Source organism: Papio anubis, chromosome X (genome assembly GCF_008728515.1).
Source record: "Papio anubis isolate 15944 chromosome X, Panubis1.0, whole genome shotgun sequence".
Classification (NCBI taxonomy): Eukaryota; Metazoa; Chordata; class Mammalia; order Primates; family Cercopithecidae; genus Papio; species Papio anubis.
This window is the reverse complement of record NC_044996.1, coordinates 138,817,437-138,838,656: the sequence shown is the minus strand read 5'-3', so window position 1 is coordinate 138,838,656 and position 21,220 is coordinate 138,817,437. Positions and strand designations below refer to the sequence as shown.

The following is a 21,220-nucleotide window of genomic DNA, read 5'->3' as shown; positions in this document are numbered from 1 at the left end:
TGATTTCATTCCTTATTCAAAAACACTGACCTTTTAAAGATCTCACATCTGGGCAAGAGAACTTTAATGAAGGCAAAGGAAGGAGCCATCCTAACCTTCCTTACTACTAGAAATGTCATACTCAGACAGCACACAGCATGCAGGGCACCGTCCCGCTCTAACAAAAATCGAAAGGGAAAGGAGAATGGCTGGGTATAAAACTACATACTAGAATATGTGACATGGAGCACCACCCCACAAATGGTTATTTTCCATGTTAATCCCCGGCATGGTGAGTGGAGTCCAAAGGTTATTCCAGAGCACCTTCTTTTCACTCCCATCTCTGGAAAATCAACTGTGTTTGGAAATCATGGTGCATCCCATGGCTAAATAAGCTCCCTACCCCAGGAAGGGGGGCTGGGCCCTCTACTTCTCCCTGACCTTCACAACCCAGCTTGGATGAGAAAAGTAGAAGGGAGTAGAACAAAATGACTTCAAAGTTGTGAATTCTGCACCATTACGTGTCAGCAAAGATTAAGCCTGAAGTGGCAGGCTTTGACGTGGGGTTGGGGGGATTTAGGTTTTGATGTAGGGTTAGGAGGAATTTGGAGGCTGACTGGAGAATGACCAAGGATACAGAGCTGCTCCCTTTGTATCAGAGTTGCACATACCACAAACACACACACACACACACACACGGAGGAGGAGGACAAAACATGGTGGGCATGGTGGACCAAATAAGCTAAATTTCCAGACCCTTCCTAGGCTAATTATCCAACTCTGTGTGTGCATGTATTCTCTCTGAGGAAGGGGACTTAGAAATAAGTTTAAAATGGCTTCCAGGGGCCAGGCACAGTGGCTCACACCTGTAATCCCAGCACTTTAGGAGGCCGAGGCAGGCGGATCACTTGAGTCCAGAAGTCTGAGACCAGCTTGGGCAACATGGCAAAACCCTGTCTCTACTAAAAAATACAAAAATTAGCCAGGTGCACAGCTCGAGACCAGCCTGGGTAACATGGCAAAACCCCGTCTCTACTAAAAATACAATAATTAGCCAGGGGCAGCGGTGCACACCAGTAGTCCCAGCTACTTGGGAGGCTGAGGCAGGAGGATCACTTGAGCCTGGGAGGCAGAGATTGCAATGAGCCGAGATTGTGCCATTGCACTCTAGCCTGGGCAACAGAATGAGACTCTGTCTCTAAAAATAATAATAATAAAAGTAAAAAATAAAATGGCTTCTAGGTACCATAGCTGTTCCAAGACAAGTGTAGGTCGATGGCCACCTATGTCAGTTTTCTTCATGGGTTAACAGCACCAAGAGTTTTGTTTGTCTTAAATGGGAAATCATGGTTGTGTCCATCAATGCTGTCAACCTGAGGTGCCCGGTCTTTCCGTTTCCTGAAACTCAACATGTCCAAGTGCCTAAAATGGAACTCATCCCTATTTTCAGGCCTCACGGCTTCCTCTATCTCAACTTCAGGACAAGTCACTGCTATTCACCTGCCTTCTCCCTCCCATCCCTCTATGCCCAGCTGTCAGCTGAATGGCCTCTGAATCAGCCACTTCTCTTCCTTTCATTCCAACCTATAGGTCCTTGTAGTCGGTTGAAGGGTGGCTCCCAAAAATATATGTCCACGTCCTAATCCCTAGGGCCTGAGAATCGGACCTTATTTGGAAAAAAGACCTTTGCAGATGTGATTAAGTGAAGGATCTGGAGATGTGGCGCTCTGTAATATCCCGGTGGGCCCTATATCCAATGGCAGGGGTCCTTATTTATAAGAGACAAAAGGAGAGAAGAGAAGGCCACGTGGAGAGAAGCCGAGACCAGAGCGATGCAGCTACAAGCCAAGGAAAAACGCAGCCCTGCTGATATCCTGACTTCCAACTTCTTATCTCCAGAGCTGAGATAAAGTAATCTCCTGTTGTTTTAGGCCCCCCAGTTTGTGGGAAACTCATGCAGTCCTTCTATCGTTCATCTGGACAATGGCAACAGCCTTCTACCAGTCTCCAGTGTGGAAGTGCCAACAGTCCACATAATCAGAAGCACCCTTCTAGACATCGTGTGCTCGCCAGGTTGTATGATGGCTACGAGATAAAATGTGAATTCCTTAGCCTGGCACAGGGCTCGCCGCCATCTGCCCTTGGCAGGCCTTTCTACCTGTGCTCCGCCTCTCACCGAGTCCTCTTGGCCTGAAATACCCTCAGTCCTTCCTCCTCCACCTCAGTGACTCCCCAACCCCACCCATGGCTCATTTGGGATGTGTGTGCTCTGCTGTGAGGTACATCCGACCGGCCAACTTCCTTTTCCTGGTTCCCAAGAAAATCGAGTTGTCTCTCGCAGATGAATGATGATAATGTAGAAGAAGAGATCATGTCCACCTCCCCCTATACAAATTACAGCACCCCTGCTTGGCTACCTGCATTGCTCTAGGACTTCAAGTGGGCAACTTTACAGGCTTTTATCAGGCTGCTGTCAGAGGAGCAAGGTCACCACAACTGGTTTAACAAGATGAGGGCTGAGATAAGGCTAGAGCTTCCAGAAAGGAAGAAGTCATGGAGCCACACCCGGGAATAACTCACATATTTGCATTAAGAATGCAGAAGCAACGCCCAGGAGAGGGCAGCACTGACAACACACACAAAGTCTAAGGTCATTTTGAACCACAAGAACAATGCTTCTCTTAGAAAGTACTTAAGGGCCAGTTTATGACCAAATTCCTTTGACAAAGGAATCTAGGAAAATACACTAAGAGGAAAACATCCAAAAACATCCTGGTGAAGGCTATGCTCTCACCAAAGCCACCTCATCCAAATACACCTGGGCCCCAGAACTCTGCGATTTCACCCACATGAGCAACAAAACCCCACAGCCACCACTGATCTCACTGCAGGTAACCAACAGAACTGCACGTGGTAAAGGTTCTCAGTAAATATTGCTATTAGATCAGAAAAAAGCCTGAGAGCCTGAAGCAGGAAATGGCAGCTGGAATGACACAGAAGTGGCTTTGAAATATTTGTAAATCAGCAGGTGCTTGGAAGGTGTGGGTGGGGATGGCAAGGAATTGAAGACTGGAAGATAACTCCCAGCATCTGCTGTGGGGCTTCTGGGGTTTGCTGCCTGGTGTGGAATGCAGGAAAAGAGCAGATCTGGCCCCTTTTAAAATACCATTGTATTTTAAAGAGGCAGCCAAGAGTTGCCTCTTGGCCAAGTGGGTAGGAAGAGCCTGTGGTCACTGGGAAACATAGACGGGAACTCAAAAGAGCAGAGGCCTGGCCAGGGAGGTCAAGGGGTCATCAGAGCAGAAGCATGTGCCGAAGCCATGAGCTCAGAAGAGGTCTCCACAAGAGGAGAGGGCCCACAACAAAGCCATAGGGACGCCAAACAGGCACCAGGAGGAAGAGAAAGCTATGGGGAAGCCGGAAGAGGAACCATCCATGAAGCCAAAGAGAAAGATTTCCAAGGAGGGTGCAGAAGCAGCAAAGGAAGCTGGGAGTTCTGGCAATTTAAGAAAAGGGTGCCCTCTGCATCTAGCAGCATGGACGTCACTGCTACCTCTGTCAGAACAATTTCTGTGAGTGGTAAGGCCAAAAAGCCAGCTCACAGCGAGGGAAGGAAAATGGGGGAGTGAGTTCAGCAAACGTAGCCCACTTTGGCAAGATGCTTGGCTGAGAAGGGAGGCAGAAAGACAGACAAGCCAGTTTCAAAACACGTCCTTAAAATAGGGACACTCAGTAGTCCCAGCCAGCAGAAGCAATAAACACAGCAACAGGTACACGGCATTTATTATTCTGTATTATAGATGTGATCATATAAAGATGTTAATTTCTTCAGGCTACTTCACAGAAGTCCCGTCCCCTCCCTCTGAGAGGGTATGAACTTGATCTCAGCATAAACCCTAATGGTATAAGGGGATGCATAACATGTGCAGATGGTTACATCTCTGTTGCAAAATCATGTTAAACAGCGCAATAGGGACCGTGGGTCAGATATGAACTGAACATGTTCTTTAATCTGATTATATTTTGGTAAGCATCCGATATCCTGGAAGATGTCACACATTGCCTGTGATATGCTGCAAACCATATTCGGGGACACAGAGGATGGGTAATTTTATCAAATCAGTACAGCAAGTAAGTTGTCAATGAGATGGGCCAGGCTTCAGTTACCAATGCAGCTAATGTTTCACCTAAGCTAAAGTGGTTTTGGGCTATCAGTAGAGCCTCTCAATCATCAATGAGATAAAATTAAATCACTAGATGTCAGCTGGTGAGAATTTTAGTATCTACAATTGTACCTGTACCTGTGAGGGCTGGCAAAAGTATCAACAAATGGTACCAAGACTGCTGGTAACTCTAAGTGATGAAGCGCCCAGGTGTAGAAGTTAGAAGTGCTTGATTTTCACTGGGATTTTCCAACTATTAATAGCTCCCCGGGTTGTCCTGTCTCAGTTTCACTGTAGACAGGACAAGTCGCCTCAATTCTAAATCTCATATCTGATTACGATTTCACTTTAAAGAGCTTGTCATGTAAGCATACCATATCAAAAGCTGATGAGTAGTCAGCAAAATGCCAGTACTAAACACAGAGTAGCAAATGGCAAAAAGTAAGCTAGACCTTTATGTCGACAGGTATTGTAATGGCAAAAAACCGTCATTACTTTAGCACCAACCTAAATAGGAGTCACACAAAAAGAAAAAGCAGATATAAGGATCTACTTAACCAAAGGAAATGCTTTATGTTAAGATAAATGAGGCAAATAAGAGATGCAGAAAGAAAATAAGAATGCACTAAAGCACTGTATTGAAATCAGCAAAATGTTTAGTATTTAATGAAATCCATGATTATTTGAGGCCAGAACAGAAATGTGTAACACTTTGCTGAACAAAATGTTTCTACGATAACCAAATAATTTTCCTTTTAAAAAGCAAGAGTTAAAAGGTTTCTAAGCTACTGAAATTGAGGTAAATAAGGGAAAGAGAAGTCTGTGTATGAACAGGTAACCTCCAGGGCTCTAATGGCAGGGATACAACTGGGTCCAAGAGAACATACATGAGATGTGGGCAGCACTTCAGGAAGTCATTTCATCTCATCACTCAGTTCAAGCTCTGACCTCCAGTTTCCTAAGACCTTGGTAGCCTCAGAGTAAAAAGGGATGACACAGATCCAGGAGGCAGAAGTCAGCTGAGAGGTGCAGTGAGAGCCCAGTCACAGGAGCCCCTCGGGATCAGCTATAAGGCTGCTTAAGAGCATTTTCTGTCATGTCCCATCAGCATATGACATGACACACAGGTACCAGTGGCTACTCTTTGAAGAATTTTAGAAAGCTTTTATTCCTTTTATAAGCATGATGCCCTGACAAAATATCAGCTTCCAATTAAGACATCATCAAAAGACAATTTTCTTGACATCTGTCTATAAATCCTGTAGACATTTGTCTACAAATCTGCACTGTGAGAGAGGAGGAACTGAAAAATGAACACTAGGAAATGGGACTCTTCCTTCAGAATGTTTTCTGCTATAATACACATTGCAAGGAATGCATTGCCACCGTAATGTTCAAGAGAGCTGAAGGTTCTGAAACTATTTCTTTCATATCTCCAACATGAATTGTCTTAAGATGCATGCTTTACATTCTTGTCTCTTAAACAGAATTAACTGATTACTACTTAATACTACTTTTGGGGTTGTTTTTAGTGGTTCATACTTAAGACTTAATCTTCCCTTTCCTATTTTAACTTTTCAAGTATACAGAAGAATCTATAGTAGCATAGGAAACATCTACAGACCCTATACCTGCATGCAACACACCTGAAAACATACAGATGCCCTAACTCTTCATTCCTCTAGCTCTCTGCACATTTCTCCTAAGAATGACACTCTCCTACGCAGCCATAATACCACCGCCAAACCCAGGCAAATCAGCAATATTTCATAGTACCCTCTAAATACTCAGCACACATCACAGCTCTCCAATTGTCACAAAAATGTCTTTCATAGATTTTTTTCCCCAATCTAAGGTCCACTGAATTTGACTATGTCCCTTTAGCCTCAGTGGAAAAGCCAGCCCCTATTTTTCCCCCATGATAGTCAACATTTCCAAGGACCCAGTCCAGGTACCTGGTGGAACATCCTACATTTGGGATTTGTCTTGCTGTTTCCACATGATGTCCCCTCCCGTGTTCCTCCACCCCTCTGAAACTCCTAGAAGTCCAGATGGATTCAGGTTAACCATTTCTGAGGTCACTTCAGAAAGCACACGGGACGTGACATGCTGCTTTCCGGCTGGCAAAGCTACATCAGTTGGGCCCCTCGGTGAATCATGGCCCCCAGAGCTGCCCACTCTGAAGGCCCCTGTTATCAGTCAGTGACTTGTGGCATTGCATTGCACTGCAGGCACCTTCTATGGTCTTGGTTGTCATTGGCAATGCTTGTTGGAACCACTTACAGTGGGGATCCCAAAATGGTGACCTGGCTAATTCTCCCATTCTGTCCATATTTATCAACTGGCATTATTCTGTAAAAGAGCTCACCCCCAGCCACCCTTTTTCTGTCTTTTGAGAATCATAACACAAAAACTTAAAAAAAAAATAGAGAGAGAGAGTATTATACTCTCTTATGGTCATTATTCTTTTGATTACAAATGGTTCATATGGTGCCAGTGGGAACCCCCCCACTGCATCCTGGCATGAGAAGGTGCTCTGTGCTCATGTTGTATTTTACTGGCCCTGGTCCCTAGAATCAGCCACATCTCCTCAGGGTCTGTGTTCCTTTCATTGGGCATGATGTTTCCAAATGAAGGATTTCATCTTTTTTAAGCCCTCATGAGTATCACTGTATCACTTTGTGTGAAGTAGATTTACAAACTGTGCAGAACATAGGACCCCGTTGACAAATATGCCTCAGTCTGAAACATTAAGTTTACTTTTCAAAAGCAGACAAAGCATAGGCAACTGCATTTTTGCTTTTAATAACTCTGTGCTGAGGTCAGGAGTTCGAGACCTGCCTGACCAACACGGTGAAACCTCGTCTCTAATAAAAATATAAAAAGTTAGCTGGGCGTGGTGGCGGGCACCTGTAATCCCAGCTACTAGTGAGGCTGGGGCAGGAGAATCACTTGAACCCGAGAGGCAGAGATTGCAGTAAGCCAAGATCACACCCTTGCACTCCAGCCTGGGTGACAAGAGCGAGACTCCATCTCAAAAAAAAAAACAAAAACAAACAAAAAAAAAAACTCTGTGCTTTCTCAGGCATCTTGTGCCAAAGCCGTGGGTGTCCTTCAATCTCATGAGCAAACACCAAAGAGACTGTGGCATGTGCTCCGACGCAGGGAGAAAACAGCTGCATGGCTGCTCTTTCTTTCCTGTATTCCACTGCATGGAACAGAGGAACCCATGCACGTGAAACCTATTTAGGTTCCTGTGAGTGCCCGCTCTTCGAAAGACGCACAGCATGGCACACCTCTGTCCCCAGCCACCTCCTCTTCCTGCCTAAGGGTTCTGGCCATCCACACACACAGGCATTATAGCCAGTACTTCTAACTTGTCTCTCAGGCTCTGAACTTTTCACTAAAAAGTTCTATGCACCACCATGGGAGAGGAGTCAGTTCACCAGCTTTCCTGAGGACAACTCTCCTCTGCAGGGCTGGGGCTAGCGTGAAGGTACTGAACCTATATAGACCGGATACAGACATCTCCCCAAAAAGGCGAGGAAGGGGTGCAGCACTATTCTTGACAGAGGCGGCTGACCTGTGTCCAACTGAAGCACTAGTCATAATTTCTATTAGAGGAAACACAGGGCACAGAGGAACAAGTAAGGTGGTATCACGTGGAAACAATCAGACAAATCCAGAATGTAGGTTGGTGTCTCGATAACCATCCCAGACTCTTCCAAAAGTAATGGGGGGAAAACCCAGGATGTGTGCTTGCAGGATGGGGTGAGATTTTCACCTTAAAATAGGTTAAAGGGATATTACCAATGGGCACCCAGTTTGAGAAATACCATCTGGCGGTAGTGGCTCAAGCCTGTAGTCCCAGCACTTTGGGAGGCCCGAGGCAGGCCCGGATCCGCGAGGTCAGAGTCAGAGACCATCCCTGGCTAACATGGTGAAACCCGTCTCTACTAAAAATACAAAAACTAGCGGGCGGTGGCCGAGGCCTGTAGTCCTTCTGGGAGGAGGCTGAGAGGCAGGAAATGGCGGGGAACCGAGGCCCGAGGAGCTTGCAGTGAGCTGAGATCCGACCCTGCACTCCAGTCTGAAGTGACAGAGAGACTCCGTCTCAAAAATACTAAATACTAGTCTTAGCCTGACAGAGATTAATCTAGTATTTCTCTCTCTCTCTTTTTAAAATTTTTTTAAAGACAGAATCTAGCTCTATTGCCCAGGCTGGAGTGCAGTGGCATGATCTCAGCTCACTACAACCTCCGCCTCCCAGGCTCAAGTGATTCTCGTGTCTCAGCTTCCTGAGTAGCTGGCATCACAGGCACGGTCACCATGCCAGACTAATTTTTGTATTTTTAGTAGAGATGGGGTTTTGCCATGTTGACCGGGGTGGTCTTGAACTCTTGGTCTCAAGTGATCCGCCTGCCTCGGCCTCCCAAAGTGCTGGGATGACAGGCATGAAACACTGTCCCCAGCCCTAGTCTCATATTTCTCAATGAAACATTAGAGATTTCTAATCTCTACCTGCCAGACATTGCACAAAAGAAATGTGAAGAGGAGCTACATAGGCGCTCCAGCTATGCAAACCCAAGGGGAAACCAAAGTCTTCCTTGTGCTCTTACACAGGAGAAATGCATGTGTTAGGATTATTATGTTTTCAGATATCTTCTAACCTCCACACTTCAATGTAATCATTAGTAAGATATTTTTCCTTTTTTAATACAGTCTTTGCTTGATAAAAACAACAACAGGCCAGGCACAGTGGCTTATGCCTGTAATCCCAGCACTTTGGGAGGCTGAGGCAGGTGGATCACGAGGTCAGGAGATAGAGATCATCTTGGCTAACACGGTGAAACCCCGTCTCTACTAAAAATACAAAAAATTAGCCGGGTGTGGTGGCGGGTGCCCGTAGTCCCAGCTACTCGGGAGGCTAAGGCAGGAGAATAGCATGAACCTGGGAGGCGGAGCTTGCAGTGAGCTGAGATTGCACCACTGCACTCGAGCCTGGGCAACAGAGCAAGACTCCGTGTCAAACAACAACAACAACAACAATAACAAAAAACTACTCTCTTCTATGCTTTAGTAAAGATGCCTATGGCTGGGCCATTTCTCCTGGTCTGGAATATCCATTTTTCTTCTTGGCTCCTATCTATCCTTGATGGTATGCTACCCCAAATGTGATTTCAGTTCAAAATCCTGCTCTGTCGCTAACATATTCTTATTGTGTATATCATCAGCAATTATTCACAGATTTTACCAATCATGTTTTAGATTCCAGCAGAACTCTAAGATCCTTAAAGGAAGAGACTAATTTTGAGCCTTTGTAACACCCAGCAGAGTATTTTCTAAATAGATTAAGGATGAGTGAATGCATTCCTCTAGAGTTGTGCTGTCCACTCTATATTTTGTTTCTCTATGTTGCGTTTTGGCAACTAGTCATTGGGGGTTACTTAAAGTACATAACACGAGAAATTCAGGTCCTCAGTTGCATGAGTCACATCTCATGAGCCCAGTTTCCAGCTGTGGCTCCCATCGGACGCAGTATAGTTACAGAACATTTCCCTCCTGGCAGAAAGGTTTGCTGGATCCACAGTGCTGGGCTAGAGAGCAAACAGGTGTACAGTGCTCAAGGACCATGTGCTTCTCTTCCACGTGCATGGCAGCTCACACAAGTGGGAGAGAGGGTGGGTGCTTATTTTGTCTTTTGTCTGAAGGTTTCAGATAAGCTTCGATGTGCCAACTATGACCATTTGCTCTCACTTCACAGACACATGGGACAGTCTATTGTGAGTCAAACAGCAAACTTTGGTTTGCTGCTTGCTCTGTCCTTGAACAGCTATGTCATCTGCAGTGTTTTTTAAATAAGGCACCATCGATCACAAAAGGGCACATCATTCGGCCCAGCTCCCAGAGCTCAGAGAGAAGAGTCAAGGGCCCTGCCAAGCGCCACAAGCAATGCCATGAAACTGCCTGCCAGGCATGGCTGTGAAGAGGTGACCATTCTCCTCTCATACACAGGCACCTTGCCACGTGGCCAGCTGCACCAGGGTCCTTAACTGCTACTCACTGTTGGCATCACAGCAAAGGACACGAGGGAGAAAGGGGATAAAGGAGGATCAGGGAAGGTGGTGATCTATCTGCCAGATATTGCTGAAAAGGGATATGAAGAGGAGCCACATGGATGGCCCAGCTATGAAAACCCACAGGGAAAAGTCTTCCTTTTTATGCTCTTACACAGTAGAAATGCACGAGTTAGGATTACTATGTTTTCAAAAAAATGCTCTTTAAGCACCAACAAGGCAATTTTAAACTGCAAATACCTGCATCACAAAATCAAGGTTGCCCCCTTCCACCATTTTAACACTATTAAAGGAAGCTCTTAATATATTAAATGCTGCATTTATTAATCACTGAAATTCCCTTATAGCCGATGGTATAAGCATTATTTTCAAACGTAATGTATTCCAGGATAACACTATTGTGCTTTCTACCTATAGACTGTCTATCAATCACTTTTCAAACATCTCATCAGAAGGTCTGACCAGTCGCCTGAGCATCTATATAAGGAGTGCTTTCAGGGGACATTTCCTAGGAGGTATCATTTACCTTGCTCCTTTACATTGCTTTAAGTCTCCATCTACTAATGAAAAATGACAGCAAATAGTATATAAATTATAGCAGTTTTTAAAAAAAGAAATAGAATCAGAGTAAAGAGTGAATAATCACAAAGATAAAAAGGACCAAATAATCTCTAACGTACAGCTTTTCAAGGATAAAAATAGATTCTAGCTCAAAAAACAAAAAAAACAAAATGATGCACTGCTGTCCCATATTATATAGGCATATCTTATTTTATTGTGCTTCACAGATTGTAGTTTTTACAAATTCAAAGTTTTTGGCAACTCTGCGTCGAGAAAGTCTATCAGCACCATTTTGCTAACAGCATGTCTCACGTGACGTGTCTGTGTCTCGTTTTGGTAATTGCTCCACAGACCCCCAATCGTCTCATTCCTCTCCATCCAGGCTACGTCCATCTATGATCCCTGAATCACAGATATTACCCATATAAGTCAGAGAACTTAATGGATAAATGTTGTGTGTGTTCTGATTGCTCCACAGACCCCCATCTCTCTTCCTCTCCTCCAGGCCTCCCTAGTCCCTGAATCACAATAATATTGAAATCAGGACAATTAATAACCCTACAATGGCCTCCAAGAGTTCAAGTGAAAAGAAGAGTCACACATCTCTCACTTTAAATCAAAAGCTAGAAATGGTTAAGCTTAGTGAGGAAGACTCGTCAGAAACTGACAGGCTGAAAGCTAGGCCTCTTGCACCCAATTAGCCAAGTTGTAAATGCAAAGGAAAAGTTCTTGAAGGAAATTAAACATGCTACCCCAGTGAACACATGAATGGTAAGACAGTGAAACAGCCTTATTGCTGACATAGAGGAAGTTTTAATGATCAAGACCAAACCAGCACAACATTCCCTTAAGCCTCTTCACTTCTGTGAGGGCTGAGGCATGTAAGAAAGCTGCAGAAAAGTCTGAATCTAGCAGAATTTCATGAGGTTTAAGGAAAGAAGCCATCTTCATAACATAAAAGTGCGGGGTGAAGCAGCAAGTGCTGATGGAAAGGCCGCAGCAAGTTATCCAGGAGAGCTAGCTAAGATCAATGATGAAAGTGGCTACACTAAACAGATTTTCAATGTAGATAAAACAGCCTTCTACTGGAAGAAAATGCCACCCATGACTTTCATAGCTAGAGAGGAGAAGTCAGTGCTAGGCTTGAAAGCTTCAAAGGACAGGCAGACTTTTGTGTTAGTGGCTAATGCAGATGGTGACTTTAAGTTGAAGCCAATGCTCATTTACAATTCTGAAAATCCTAGTGCCCTTAAGAATGATGCTGAATCTTCTCTTCCTGGGCTTTGTAAATGGAACAGCAAAGCTTGGATGACAGCACATCTGTTTACAGCATGGTTTACCGAATATTTTAAGCCCACTATTAAGAATTACTGCTCAAAAACAAAGATTTCTTTCAAAATATTTCTGTCCACTGACAATGTACCTGGTCACCAAAGAGCTCCGATGGAGATATACAAGGAGATTCGTGTTATTTTCAGGCCTGCTAACATGACGTCTATTCTGCAGCCCATGGATTGAGGAGTAACTTCAATTTTCAAGTCTTATTACTTAAGATATGCATTTCTTAAGGTTATAGATACCATAGTGATTCCTCTGATGCATCTAGGCAAAGTAAATGGAAAACCTTCTGGAAAGGATTTAGCATTACAGATGCCATTAACAACATTCAAGATCCATGGGAAAAGACGAAAATATCAACGTTAACAGGAGTTTGTAAGGAGTTGATTCCAATTCTCATGGATGACTTTGAGGGGTTCAAGACTTCAGCGGAGGAAGTAACTGCAGGTGTGATAGAAATACCAAGAGAACTAAAATTAGAAGTGAAGCCTGAAGATTTGACTGAGTTGCTGCAATCTCAGGATGAAACCTGAACTGATGAGACACTGCTTCTTAGGGATGAGAAAAGAAAGTAGTTTCTGGAGATAAAAATCTATTCCTGGTGAAGATGTTGTTGAACATTGTTGAAGTGACAACAAAGCATTCACTATATTAACATAAACTTAGTTGATAAAGTAGCAGCAGCAGAGTTTGAGAAGACTCCATTTTTTTTTTTTTTTTTTGGAGACAGCGTCTTACTCTGTCGTCCAAGATGGAGTGCAGTGGTGCGATCTTGGCTCACTGCAACCTCAGCCTCCCGGGTTCAAATGATTCTTGGGCCTCAGCCTCCTGAGTAGCTGGGAATACAAGTGCGCACCATCATGCCTGGGTAATTTTGGTGTGTGTATTTTTGGTAGAGATGGGGTTTTGCCATGTTGGCCAGACTGGTCTCCAACTCCTGACCTCAAGTGATCTGCCTGCCTCTGCCTCCCAAAGTGCTGGGATTATAGGCGTGAACCACTGTGCCTCACCGAAAGAGAACTTTTTTGTAAAAGAAAGAATCAACTGATGTGGCAAACGTCATTGCTGTTTTATTTTTTTAAATTGCCACAGCCACCCCAACCTTCAGCAACCACTACTCCGGTCAACAGTCAATGTCAAGACAACACCTTCCACCAGCAAAAGAATTACAACTCACTGAAGGATGACATGATCCCTAGCACTTTTTTTTTTTAAACAATAAAATGTATTTAAGGTATGTACATTTTTTAGACATAATGCTATTGTACACTTAATAGAATACAGTATAGTATAAACCTAACCTTATGTGTACTGGGAAACCAAAAACTTATTGTGACTAATTTTATTGCGATGTTTGCTTTACTGTGGTGGTCTGGAACTGAACCCACAATAGTTCTCACATATGCCTGTATCCAGTTTACTTAAAGATTCTAAATAAAACCATACTGCTTTTATTTGAAAGAGAGAGCTAGAAAAAAGAAAAGGATATTTTACACCTGCATGCCTAGAATCTGCTGAATATTTGTGTTGCCAGCTGGACAAAACTCTTATCTATCTGCAGAATTTTGCATTTTAAGTTTTACCCCCTTCTCAATTATTCTAGAAACAGAAACAGCTGCAGTGGACAACCAACCACTTACCACAAGAACGTAAGCTTGGCATGGTTCAGGTCTATTAGAAAACAATCAAAGGGAGCTAAGTCTATAATTTGATGCTGTTTCTCTGACATACAATATAGCATCTTACTCCAAATCTCTTTGTTCCCTTAATAGGAACACACGTGCCTTGTGCTTTCTATATTCCAGAAGACTTTTCAGTTTTCAGAAACAACAGATTACTCATTGATTACACTGTAGTGAAAGGCCAATCATGGCCCCTGAGATAAGGGCTCACCTCTGTCCCAAGCCCTCACACTGGCCTCCACCCTCAGCCATCTCCTTTGCAAATGTGGAAGAGAACCTACATTTCACCTAGCAAGGTTAAAACCAAAGGGTGCACTGTCAGCCCCCAGAGGAGACGGGGCAAAGAAAGAATGTGAACCTACCACCAGAGTTGCTTTGACATCCAGAGCAAGACCCATTACAAATGATGGAAGGAGGGGAGGTTGTGATTACTATCTCATTCCAACTAGGATCTCTGCAGGTTCTGGGGTTGAACAATAACCACCTATTATGGAAGCATGCGGAATGATCCTTCACTTTGCTCCACCCTCCTCAGAAATGTGCCAAAACTCTTAGAAACCCCACTTGGAATGAATGACTTGATAACATCAAGTAGTAAGAACCGACTGAGGCTGAAAAGCTTGTCAGCTGCACTTTTAAACCTCATCAGACGTATTTCATGGGGTCAAATGACAACATACGTAGATTCTTCTGACAATATGTCTAGGGCATGCGCTAATATTACGTAAGAAAAATCTATTTTTGTCATCAGCTATATGGATGTTCCGGTGTCTAAAGAAACAGCCTACATGAAGTTAACAAAGAATGATAGCGCGAAACACACTCACGCTATGTCTGTGGAATTTTGGCCACACAGTGGACATGACTGTCAACTGTCTCAAGCAGCCTACAATCCCATCAGTACTGGGCTTGGTGATCCCCACCGAGACCCTACCTCCGTGCCCTCTTAGTGTCTCCTGGGCCCCAGACAGTGAGGCAGGCACTTACAGTCTCAAGTGCTATTATTTGGCAAAGAGGAAGCTATGGGAGTGCAAGAAGGCACAGAAGAGGTCTTCATTTTACTATATAAAGGTGAAGCAGAAGTCACTCATTAAAATCCTGCAATCTGGATTTATAAAGATGTGGTATATTATGGTCAACACTGCAAATGTTCTTATTACCCTTCGCAGATCTACCTTATTATTTGATGATATTTAAGAATTTGGAAATAAGCTTATTTTCCTTTGATTTTAAAAGGATTTTAAATAATTCTGTGTTAGACTCCAAGAAAACCACATTTTACACATACCACATTTTACATACACCAAAACTTCTAATTCTGAATATTCTTAATACCCATCCTCTGCCTGGCCCTCCCAGCATAGCCATTATCAACAGACAAGATCTTGAGTTTCTCCACAAAGACCTAGACCCATGCTGCCCAAGCCAGTAGCCACCCACCAAGTGAGGCTACAGAGTGCTTGAAATGAGGCTAGTTCAAACTGAGATATGTTGTATGTATAAAACACACACAGATTTTGAGGACCTAGTATCAAAATTAATGTCAAAAACTTCAATGATTTTCTTATATTGACTTTGTATTAAATAATATTTTTGATACATTAGGTTACATCATTCAAATCAATGTCATCTGTATCTTTTTACTTATTAAAAGTTGCTCCCCAAAATTTCTACCTGGCTCAATTCTGCGAGACAGAACTGCTCTGGACAACAAACTATCTTCTCTTTTAAAGAAATTGGGACCATCTTTTGTGTTCCTAATTTCGGTTATTTACAAAAGGAATCATCTTCCCTGTCCAGCTGCTGAGATACTGTTTAATAACTGTCATCTTCTTCTTTCAAAATCATTCCAGTTTTTAACTAATCCCAGTCCCCTATTCTCTTTCTCTGAGTGGCATCTGAGAGCAAAAATTATTAATATTACCTAAATCATAACTGACTGTTAACTTGGTAATGAGAAACAGAATCCAAAGTGTTTTTTTTGTTTTGTTTTGTTTTTAAAAAAAGGACAACAGCATCGTACATGTCAAAAACATGGGAAAGTGTCCTGGCTTTCTTCCTGGTCAACATTTCCTCTAAAATCTCCATTTACTTCCTCATTCTCCTCTGATTAAACAAGCTTCTCCTCTAATGTTAACAATCCTCCATGAAACTATTCGTTTTCAATTTTACTTCCCCAAGTATGCAAGTATTGGGGCCACATCGACAAATAGAACTTCCTAGGAAAATGCACTCAAAATTCCCGAAAAACAGACCTACTGTAAAACAACTCATTATAAATTGATAATATATTGTTATGCAAACAACAGATACACTGAAGTGAGGTGCTAAAGAATGAGAGCAGGCATAATCTGGTAGATTAAAGTGGTACATTCAGGAAAGCTGTGTTTTGTATTTATACATTTGATGAAAGAATGGGATAAGCAAAGTTATATTTCCAAGAAAGTTTTGCAAGGCCTTACCACCTCAAAGAAGAGGTAGGGCAGGAAAGGAGGAAATGGGCAGAAAATGAGGGAGGGGAATAAGAAGTATGGCTTATTTTTCCAAATAGCACTAATTCTTGGTTATCTGACTAGATCAGAGGATTGGGTAACGATGTGAGGTCAATGCTTGTAATGCCATTTAAGTCACATTCATCACTTCAGGGCATGGTTATGTGCGAATCTAGAATCAGAATGAGGCATCAAGCTCATTTAGAAGTTTAATAAATTTAATTTTAATGAGACATCTTGTTGGGTATTAAAATTCATGAGACTCCCAGAACAGGTTCTCTGGACCTTTATTAGAGGGTAAGAAATTTATTTGACAATTTAGCTTCTTGACCACTGGAGTAGGAAAATTCATGTCTACAAACTATACCTATGTATCCCAGAAGCTTTCTGACATTGAGTCATTTCAAATTTAGTAGCTGCATACACCGTTGGCTCCAATTAGTGACCTCCACGGGGATTTTTTTTCCTTTGGAATTTATCAGTTTATACCTGTGTGTTCATAAAATGAAGAGAATGGTTTCTGTGTGCCTTTTTAAAACAAAACACTGCTAGTGAATTACCCAGCAATATGATGAGCAGAAACAAGGTCACATTCACAATTTAAGATGAGCTCAACATCATTTATATTTAGAACGGGATCAATCTAGAATCGGTTGTCAGCTTGGCTTCTTATTAGCTGTGTGACCTTGGGCAAGTAGCTTTACCTCTCTGAGCTTCAGGGTTTTTTCTTTTTTTTTAATTACTGAAATGCAAATACTTCCTCCTAACTTGCAGGGTTTTGAAATGAAGGAATGATATACGTAAACAAGCAGGTCAGCTGTCTACACAGAGTATGCAGACATGTTTATAGATATATGAAGCCTCCTGGTGATTATGTGTCATAGTGTTGTGTTGAGGCTTTGGGTAGAGTTCAGCATAGTTCTGTCTTGAGTTAAAAACAGGGTTTTATTCTTTGAATTCTACTTGAATTCCTCTTGGCTGGTGAAGTTCACATGTGCTATGACTGACTACCTTAGTACACTGCCAAGTGTTTCTTAATGCCTCGGATTGATAGAGCAGTGGTTCTCAAACGTTCACGCACTTGTTAAAATGCAGATTCTGATTGGGCAGGGGTAGGGTGGGGCCCCAACTTCTACATTTACAAGTGGCCCCCAGGTGATGTCCCTGGTGCTGGTCACCCTAGGCAGCCAGACCACTTGACAGACCTTCTGTGCCTCTACGCTGCTGACGGCGCGGGATAATTCCTTATGGTTGCATAGGGCACTCCTGTGCACTGCGGGAAGTTTAGCAGTATCGCTGGTCTAGACCCCACTAGATGCCAGTGACCCCATCACTCCACGCCAGCTGCGACAGCCAAAATGTCTCCTGACATCGCCATTGCCAGATGCCCTCAGGGCGGCAAAACCGCCAGGTGGAGAACCGCTACCATGTAGGATGCTACCATCAAGGTGCGCCCACAGCAGCAACCTTGGAGCAGGCAGGCAAGTATCCTCCAGGCTAGCTTGGAGACGGGGAAACTGAGGCTGGGCACCTCTCAAGGTCGCACGCCTGGATAACCGAAAAGACAGCGCGGAGGTCCCGCCGCGCCGCACTCTGCGGAGAGGACGCGGAGCCGCGCGCCCGCCCGGTGGTCCCCAGGGACCGCGCCCACGTGCTCCAGCCCCACGGGCGGCCCGCCGACCGGAAGCGGGTGCTGGGGCCGCGTAGACGCCGCGGGCGCTCCCGGCCGCCGCCCGACTTCGGGGCCGGCGGGGGGCAGAGCGCGCGGGAGCCCGAGCGTCCCTGCTCGAACACCCCCCCGCCGCGGCCCCCCGGTCGTGACGTATCCCGCGCCGACCGTTCCCACGCCCACCCAAGACCGCCCTCACGGGAGGCGGCGGCCGCACACTACCCACCCAGAAGAAGTCCGTCCATGTCAAAGATGAGGTGGGTGACGGGCTGCGGCGGGGGCGCCGCCATGGTGCCGCCTTCTGGATTTGGGTGGGGGCGAGGAGGAAGTGCGCGCGCACCCGCCCGCCCCGCGCACGCGCACGCGCACTCAGGGCCTCCTCGCGCGACCGGGCCGCTCTGCGCACGCGCCTCCCGCGGCCCCTCGCCGGGCGGCTCGGAGCCCTAGCGTCCTGGGCTGCCTAGTGCCGCTCCGCGCACGCGCACCTCGGGCTTTCGCCGCAGCAGCAGCTGCAGACCAGGGATGCGTCGCGGGCCGGCGTGATACGTTTACCCGTATCAACTCCTCCTCACTTCACACCCGGAATCGGTCCAAGCTACGCAGTCAGCGGCCGCGCAGAGCCGAGAGGGCAAATTCACTGCTTGACTTTGTATCAGGTGTGAATGAGGAAGGAGGGACAGTACAAGGGACTGTCGAGTGAGGAGAGGGGGTTGAAGTTTCTCAGGGTGGCATCACTGCTAGCCATCAGGTTGCAGACAAATGGCCTTGGTCACGAGGTCCCTGGGTGGGTTCGCCCGAGCCGCCAGCCCCTAGACCGTGGGTGGGTTTTTCTCAGTTTCGGTTGCCCGCCTCCCTGCGGTCCTGGACCGCGACTTGAACCGGCAGCCGCGCATGCGCAGTGTGCGTAGAGGCTGCACCACCTCCGTGCCTGCATCTCTGAGTGTCCCAGGCTGGTGCATTGTCCCAGAGCAAAGCCAAGCTGCGCAAGGAGGATGCTGAAATAATACTAATAGTCAACATGCCTTGCTGGTTGTTCCTTCTTAGGTATCATCTGTCTTTTGGGCTGCTCTGAGTTTTCTTCCTTTTTTAACTTTTCAAATGCCACCTAAACAGCTTTCTTTTTTTCCCACCCCCTTGCCATCGTCAGAAAAATACTTTCTTGTCCCTGTTTGCATTTTGTGTTTGTTTATGCGGTATATTCACGTTTAAGGACAAGGATTGGACCTTTTGAGAAGCGGAAATAAGAGAGTTTTAAGACTTTAAAAATGTGAGGGTGTGTGTGGCGCAGTGGCTCACACCTGTAATCCCAGTACTTAGGGAGGCAGAGGTGGGAGTTGCGGGAATACTTTGAGCCCAGGAGTTTAAGAACTGGGCAATATAGCGAGACCCTGTTCTCCACAAAAGGGGAAAAAGATAAAAACAAAACAAAACAAAAAACAGGTGTAAACATAAGGATGTATTTCTAGTTTAGTGCCTACATGGTGGATGGGGGCACGCCTGGATTCAGCAAGAATTATCATCTGTGATAGACAAAATGCATCTGTGTCTGTTTCCTCCTGGGTAAAATGGAGGTGATAAAGGAGGTGAGGCAGGCCAGGCCCTTAGTACTAGTGCATAATATATAGTCAATAAAATTATGTGTTCTTACAGCTGGTGCTATAAGATAGCTTCCCCCGTTTAATGCAATCGTGATTTCCCTTTGAGGACACGGAATTTCAGAGAAGGCAATTTATGAGCAAATTAGGAAGGGACTTGTGTGACTCAAATACAGTCATTCATGGTTTCTGTATTAGTTTGCTACAGCTGCCATAATAATGTACCACAGGCTAAGTAACCTAAACAACAGATGTATATTGTGTCACAGATCTGGAGGCCAGAAGTCCTAGATCAAGATGTCAGCAGTCTTAATTCCTTCTGAGGGCTGTGAGGAAAGGACCTGTTCCAGGCCTTTCTCCTCAGCTTGAACCTGCTTTCTTTTCCCTGTATCTTGTCCTGTTGTCTTCCCTCTGTGTGTGTCTCTGTGTCCAAATTTTCTCCTTTTTTAAGAACACCATTCTTATTGGACTAAGGACCACCCTAATGACTACATTTTAATTTGATTACCTCTGACAAGATCCTGTTTCCAAATAAGGTCACATTCTGAGGTAGTGGGGATGAGGACTCCAACATATATTTTTGGGGAACACAATTCCATAATAGATGCATTCCACACACATTGCTGTGGTACCTACAGTAAGTATGACAGTATTTTCCACCTGGAGTCTTTAGAATTCTCCCTCCCAGTTTCTTTCCATTCTCTGGAAACAAATGGATGCACACATGTCAGAGTTTCTGTTATTTTTTTGGTATCGTAACCACCTGACATTTCTGTTTAGTCATTAAATTAAAAAAGAGTATTTTTCTTTTTCTCTTCTTTTTTTTTTTTTTTTTTTTTAATGAGACAGAGTCTCACTCTGTCGCCCAGGCTGGAGCACAGTGGTGCAATCTCTGCTCACTGCAGCCTCAGCATCCCGGCTTCAAGTGATTCTCCTGCCTCAGCCTTCCGAGTAGCTGGGATTACAGGCACCAGCCACCACACTCAGCTAATTTTTGTATTTTTTTGTAGAGATGGGGTTTTATCATATTGGCCAGGCTGGTCTTGAACTCCTGACCTAGTGATCTGCCCACTAGGGTAGATCACTTCTCAAAGTGCTGGGATTACAGGTGTGAGCCACCAGGCCCGGCCAATAAAGAGTATTTTTCATAGGAAAAAAGGCCCCAGTCCCATTTTGACGAAATGGCAAAGCCTCACAGTGATTGTGGAAGAGACAGATTGGGAAACCTTAGGTACTTCAGCTCTCCACAGATGTGAAAACGTGCTTCACATTATTTTTTTATAAGTCTTATTTTCTATACTTTTCAGTAACATCACTTCTATGCATAAGATGGAAGACTCCTCTTTGCTTAAAAAAAAGAAAACAACCTGACTGTGTGAATGCTTCTCTGTCACAAGCTAGTTTGGAAAAGAATGAAATTTTGTTCTAGCAATGTGGTTTGTACACATATAACAAGTTAGTTTTTAGCTTTTCATAATTCTCCAACAGCCAAAGATGGCCAGCTTCTATGCTGACAGGGATGCATTTCCTTCCATGAATTACAGTTTACTTTTGTACAATTGTGTTTTCCCCATGGGACAATAAGTTACTTTTCCTGACAATTTTAAGATACAGTAGAAATGATCCAGTAAACTACGGTATGATGGTATCAAAAACACATTAAC

The 21,220-nt window shown here is 44.4% G+C and overlaps 2 protein-coding genes across 5 annotated transcripts in view; one reads left to right on the top strand and one right to left on the bottom strand.

Annotated features, from left to right (window-relative positions):
* PUDP (pseudouridine 5'-phosphatase) overlaps positions 1-18,370 on the bottom strand; it is a 171,925-nt gene extending 153,555 nt beyond the window's left edge. The window contains exon 1 of one of the 2 annotated variants that reach the window (XM_017953967.3): positions 18,188-18,370. In XM_017953967.3, the coding sequence (XP_017809456.1) occupies positions 18,188-18,251 (64 nt within the window). In that variant the 5' untranslated portion in view covers positions 18,252-18,370. The remainder of the gene's footprint in view (positions 1-18,187) is intronic. The other variant, XM_003917376.4, reaches the window with a different exon arrangement.
* Positions 16,769-21,220, top strand: part of STS (steroid sulfatase) — a 211,852-nt gene continuing 207,400 nt past the window's right edge. Inside the window, exon 1 of one of the 3 annotated variants that reach the window (XM_009197146.4) lies at positions 16,769-17,773. The gene's annotated coding sequence lies outside the window, so the exon portion shown is untranslated. Of the gene's footprint in view, positions 18,219-18,502; positions 18,618-21,220 lie in introns of those variants that run through there. The other 2 variants (XM_009197147.4, XM_009197148.4) reach the window with 2 other exon arrangements.